The sequence below is a fragment of the Ipomoea nil genome, unplaced genomic scaffold (assembly GCF_001879475.1).
Source record: "Ipomoea nil cultivar Tokyo-kokei standard unplaced genomic scaffold, Asagao_1.1 scaffold0188, whole genome shotgun sequence".
Lineage (NCBI taxonomy): Eukaryota > Viridiplantae > Streptophyta > Magnoliopsida > Solanales > Convolvulaceae > Ipomoea > Ipomoea nil.
In genome coordinates, this window is record NW_017616616.1 from 3,655,001 (window position 1) to 3,660,990 (window position 5,990).

General features: G+C 38.5%; 1 protein-coding gene across 1 annotated transcript; it reads left to right on the plus strand.

Moving 5' to 3' along the window:
- Window positions 1-718: 718 nt before the first annotated feature.
- On the plus strand, window positions 719-4,761 carry LOC109186868 (LOB domain-containing protein 18-like). Its single transcript, XM_019337047.1, has 2 exons — window positions 719-1,243; window positions 4,007-4,761. The coding sequence occupies exons 1-2, from the start codon at window positions 884-886 to the stop codon at window positions 4,451-4,453; spliced, it is 807 nt and encodes a 268-aa protein (XP_019192592.1). The 5' UTR covers window positions 719-883; the 3' UTR covers window positions 4,454-4,761.
- The last annotated feature ends 1,229 nt before the right edge of the window (window positions 4,762-5,990 follow it).

The following is a 5,990-nucleotide window of genomic DNA, read 5'->3' on the forward strand; positions in this document are numbered from 1 at the left end:
ATATGCCGTTCAACGACAAGACCTTTAGCAATTTACATGTTATTACACAGGAAAATTAAAACACTTAAAAGGGGTGGCCGGAAAAATGATTGCAACTGTCCCATAAGAGATGACCAGGGAAGATAGTTGCTACGAGTTTTCCTTGTCATTCAGTAGAATTCTCGTCATCTCCATTTGCTTCTCTATACACATTTCAAACCAATTCAACTCCAAGCATACCCAATCACGAGGCTTTATCTGCTTGGAACTATGAATTAAGCATTGTAATTTACATCACAAAATTCTACAAGCTAAGCTAAAAGAGAGGGAGAGAAGGGAATGAAAAGCATGAGATCGAGGCGACCACTTTGACATAGCCTAAAGGACCAAACTCACGAGATGATTGAAGCTAGCAAGGTAGAATTTTAAGGAAAAAAAACAATTTACGATAATTTCTTTTTGTTATAAAAAGCAGTTTGGTTTATGTCATGCTTGCTTCACGCAAGCAACTAAATGGGGGGTGGTGGGGTGGGTAAGGGTGGGGGGTAGGGGGTTTGCTTCTTAACGTGGCTTTAAAGACTTTACCCAGTGTTTAAACACCACCCCAAATTAAACTTTCACAACCCATATAAAATTACATCTAAAAAAGAAAAATAAATAAAAGAAATACACACACACACACATATATATATATACACATATACATCATATCAGTATATCATCACCAAACAAACAAACCCTAGAAACCCTTCTTTCTTAAACCTTCAATTCATTTCTCTTCAAGAATCTGATCATCATCGTTAAGAAAACCCTAAGTTAATTATGTGACAGATTTATATATTGATCTATATATACCGTCTTTCTTTCTTTCCTGAAAAGATATATATATATATAGTCGTCGATCATGAGCTCAAATCCTAGTACTAGCAGTGCAGCTTCTGGTGGCGGACCCGGGCCGGGTGGTGGCGGCGGCGGCGGAGGAAGCGGCGTTGGAGGAGGTGGGCCATGCGGGGCATGCAAGTTCTTGAGAAGGAAGTGCGTGGCGGGGTGCATATTCGCGCCGTACTTTGACTCCGAGCAAGGAGCCGCCCATTTCGCGGCGGTGCACAAGGTGTTCGGCGCCAGCAACGTCTCCAAGCTCCTCCTCCATATTCCGGTCCACAAGCGGCTCGACGCCGTCATCACCATCTGCTACGAAGCTCAGTCCCGCCTCCGCGACCCCGTCTACGGCTGCGTCGCCCATATCTTTGCCCTTCAACAACAGGTACGTCTGTTGAGTCACCGCGATTTATCGCCTTCACTAGTCGTGTCGGGTGGAGTGTGGGACACGGGACAAGGGATTTTGTCATTTTTGGTTAAGAAATCTGGTGCATAGCCCACACAGACAGGTCAGTTAGTTCTTAGTTGGTAGATTCGATCTGGTGCATAGCCTACCGAGACAGGTCAATTAGTTCTTAGGTGGTAGATTGTGAGCTAAAAATTGAGTCTTTTGTGTGCAAGAATAATTTTGGTGCATAACCCTTACAAACAAATCTGTTAATTTTTGGGTGGTAGATTATGGATTGGGGGAAAGAATTTTGGTGCATGTTTGGATAAAAGACTGATTTCTCCCCTATAAATTCCGATAATAGTTGACGACTTAACATCCTGACCTTCACAGCCAAACACTGTCTTATCACCATAGTTGGTAAACCTCATATTCCGTTACAAACTTTGCTTGCTTCCTCTTTTAGTCTCTTCCCTTCTCGACTCTCTCTTTTACAGACACGTCAAAGCCTTTCTTCTTCTTAGTAAAAAAGGTTGAAGAGCAGATTTCATACTACAAGACTAATCAACAATATAATATAATATAATTATATTTTCAATCATATATTCATGTTTTTTGAAGAAATTAATGAAAATATGCCTGCAAAATCCCATAAAATCCTAATCATGTTCTTTCACGGTTGAAAACACTCTACTTTCAATCATCCAAAAGTGATTAAAATTTGAGAAATTTTAAAAAATTTCGACTACCCAACATTGAATCCGGTTTCTGGTCATAGTCAAGATTTTATATATATATATATATATATATATATATATATATATTCACCCTCACATTAAGGTTGCATTGAGTATGCTCTAAGGTTTGAGTTGGCCTATGAAGGCTATGGTCTAATGGTCCTACTTCCTCATTTTTTAATCAAGAAACATAACAAAATTCCCATTTTTATTTATCTCAACAAACATATCCCAAAATATTTTTAAAATATTAGTAAAAATTAGATTATTCTGAGTAAATCAATGACTTTGTGGTCTGGTGGTATGAAATAGTTCTTCGATTCAAATAAAAAAGATTATTTTTTTTTTAAAACGAAAAGTGTTGGAAGCATTTATTAGAGGACCATGATGCGGTGCGTTTGGGGAACAGTTGAACGCTGTGCTGAAATCAAGAATTCTTTTTTTTTTTTTAATGTTTTTTTTTGTTTGGATTATTAACATATTATCATGAGGTTGTCTCTTTTCCTTGACAACACTCAAAAATATTTGCAGTTTTTAAGGGAACCGTCCGTATATTCATACTTTCAGAATTTCAGTTCCTTTCTAGTCGACGTTGTCTTGTTTTCATCTTCAATTGACTTTCGTGTACACTTTATAATTAAATAATTATTAAGTTTTTTACGTTACAAACTCAATTATATATATATATATATATATATATATATATATATATATATATATATCACAATAATAATAAAATATTTCAATGAAAAATTATGAAATACTATACGCACGACCAATAAGGTATTAATAAAAATTGAATTATTAACATTGAGAATTATATTTTATTTACTCGGCGATCCTTTTGGACCGATGTGTTGCTTGGAGAGTTAGGCAATATAGGACTTTTTTTTTTTTGGGTTTTGGGAATTGCTTTCAAGCAACATGCAATGCTCAATTTGGGAATTAATAAATAATAATGAAAATAAATAAATTTTGTTAATCATAGTTATGGTCAAGTTATGGAATTGGCTTGATGTTCCGTTAACGTGCAGTTCAATGTGTTATCCTTAATCCTCATTATACGTGTCATTAATACCATTTTTAACGGTAATCCCTTCAGCGGCGTCAAAGGTTTGTTATCTCGGCGTTAGGTTGCTTTCAGCGGAAGCCAAATCCTCCGTCTATGGAAAATCGTCGCATTCTAAAACTGTTTTCCGTCACCGTCGTCCGAAAGCCACGTTTTGCTTTCAATTATTTGACTAATTACAATTAACGCATCAATCCTTGCTTCTTGTCTGCTTGACTGATTTGGAAGTTTGTTTCAAGGAATTTGATTGCTTTCTTTTATTGGGAGGTGGGATTAATTTAGTTGTGTAGACCAATTATGCCTCCAATAATAGGAGCACATATAGTTCTAAGTCAAAGCGTTTAGGTAATCCCAACTAAATTAGTCGAACAGTTGACTGATCAATTATAAATTTTTATTTTTTATTTTTTTTTTTGTATAAATATCTTATTGTGCTAATGACCTTATGGCCTAGTAGCACGGAATGGCTCTCCCAATACGAAAATTTTACGTTTGTTCCTCAAACCTAAAACATATGACTGAAACCATAATCATGGTGATCACTCAACGTAACACCCACACTTGCCGATCTATTCGAAATTTGCGAAAGAACCCTCAATTGGCCAACCTCTCACGTCCTACCTGACCGGACAGTGCTCCTAAGGAAAGATGACGACAATGTGGAAAATCCTCGAGAAGAGAGGGAGATTCATCCGAGCACACGCTCATCGGTCACTAGAGTCTCATAGACTTGGCCGGTCGAACTTCAATTCCTCCCGCCGTAGTGGCTAATCGAGCACCTCAGGGAAGTTTTGACGCACTCTTTGTATTTCAGTAAGTTGAGAAAGTAGTTATAATAAACGGATACTACATTGTAATAGAGTCACTAGTTGTGTTGTATTTGGTAGAATTGTAAGCCTAATATGTGTAATATAATAGCGGTTATATACACATAACACATTTCTTAATATGCAGGTAGTGAACTTACAAGCAGAGCTGGCGTATTTACAAGCCCACCTAGCGACGCTGGAGGTGCCGAATGCTCCGCCGCCGGTAGCGCAGCAATCGCAGCCACAACCGCCTCTGTTCGTGCCGCCGGCGGTTCTAAACATAGCAGACCTCCCCACCGGCGTGCCGATGATGCCAGCAACCTATGACCTTTCGTCCCTGTTTGACCCCATGGTGCAGCCCGCGTGGGCCATTCAGCCGCGACAGTTGGACCCCCGACAGCTGTTCGGCGGCGGTGCCGCAACAAGGGTGGCCACGGTGGACATGACGTCGTCGTCGTCTTCGGCCGCCGGCAGCGGCGGCGGCGGCGGAGATCTTCAAGAACTGGCGCGCGAACTCATGCACAGGCATGGGTCTCCAACAGTGCCATGCACAAACGCTCCTTCGTCGGCTCTGCCGCCGCACTCCAAATGAGACGACGACCGGCGGCGCGCCGGCGCCGGCGCCGGCGACATTTTTAGATTAATTATAAAATTATATAATTGACTATGGCATGCTTTATAACTTGCCTATATGGAATCACAGCAAGCAACAGGAGGAGGCGAGTGGATCGGAGTTAATTCCCGTTATTGATCCTTTGATTTTACCATATTTGTAATTTTGGTCCTCTTTTCTTCTTAAATCCCGTTACTGATCCTCAAATTTTACCCTATTTATCATATTGGCCCTTCTCTTCTCTTCTTGTACTAGCATTTTGTGATGCCAATTCCATTCATATACTAGTTATATGGAAAATTGTATTCAATTTTTGTTTTTCTTGTCTTCTTTATTATGTGCAAGTAGATATATTATAGTATCATACTTAGTTATACTATAAGTACTAAGCTATATACATTAATGTTTATAATACATGATATAAATAGATATACCATATTTATTTCCAGCTGAGTTAGGTGATTTAGTAATTGCATGGTTCCATGGAACTATTAGTTTTCTCGATTTGAGTCGGTTAGTTATGTGCAATCTGAATTAGTTTATTTCATTGTAATCATTTATCTGTTATGGTCACAATGCAAATTTTACATATCATAATTTAAGTAATAGTTACGAGTTTTTTCGTAAATCAAACATATACCATGGTTATTTATATTCAATACTATCTTGATAGAGTTATTTCACCGGGCATGTCTGCAAATCAATAACTATCCTCTTGAATAATAGGGAAAATGTATCAACTTTATATAGTGTGTATCTAAAAGTCTATGAGAGATTGATATGAGGAAAAATTGGTTTGAGTAGAGGAGAGGATTTGAGTTATTCATTGTGTGTATGGAATGACCTTCCATTTGTGCCGAAGGGTTAGGGTCGGTATATAGGTGGAGGCCCTGTCCCTTCAAAAATAAAATATTTTTTAAAAGACAATTGATTCTGACGCAAACACATAAGGAGATAAACCCAGAGAACTCAACCTACTGAAACAATAAAAACCAATAACGCCTCCATTGAGGCTCAAACTCACAACCTTTCAAATGAAAATCCAACCCAGGTACCATTAGACCACATAGTATTGGTCCAGAGAATAATTTATATCACTATCAATTCAATAAATAAACTTAAATTTTAAACTTGGGTCTTTCACTAAGAGTTTTTACCCATTTTGGTCCCTTGACTATGACTCATTCTCAATTTTGCATTTCGACTTTTAATTGCACCCAATGTGGTCCCTTGACTTTTAAAAATTATCCCAAATTAGTCCTCCGTTAGGTTTTGCGTCAACTGACTGTTAAATGTGGGGTTATTTCAGTCAATTCACACTAAATGACTATTCTAGGGCTTTGTGGGCGACTTTTCTGATCAACGGCTACTCTGAGCATCGGATTCCACTACTCCATTCCATCGGCGCTACATACTCTGCCGTCACAAACTCTGTCTCTGCCGTGATTATTCTCTGGAGCAACCCCTCCACTTCAAGCCAAACCCTAGCTAAGCTCTCGTAAAACCTCACATCTAT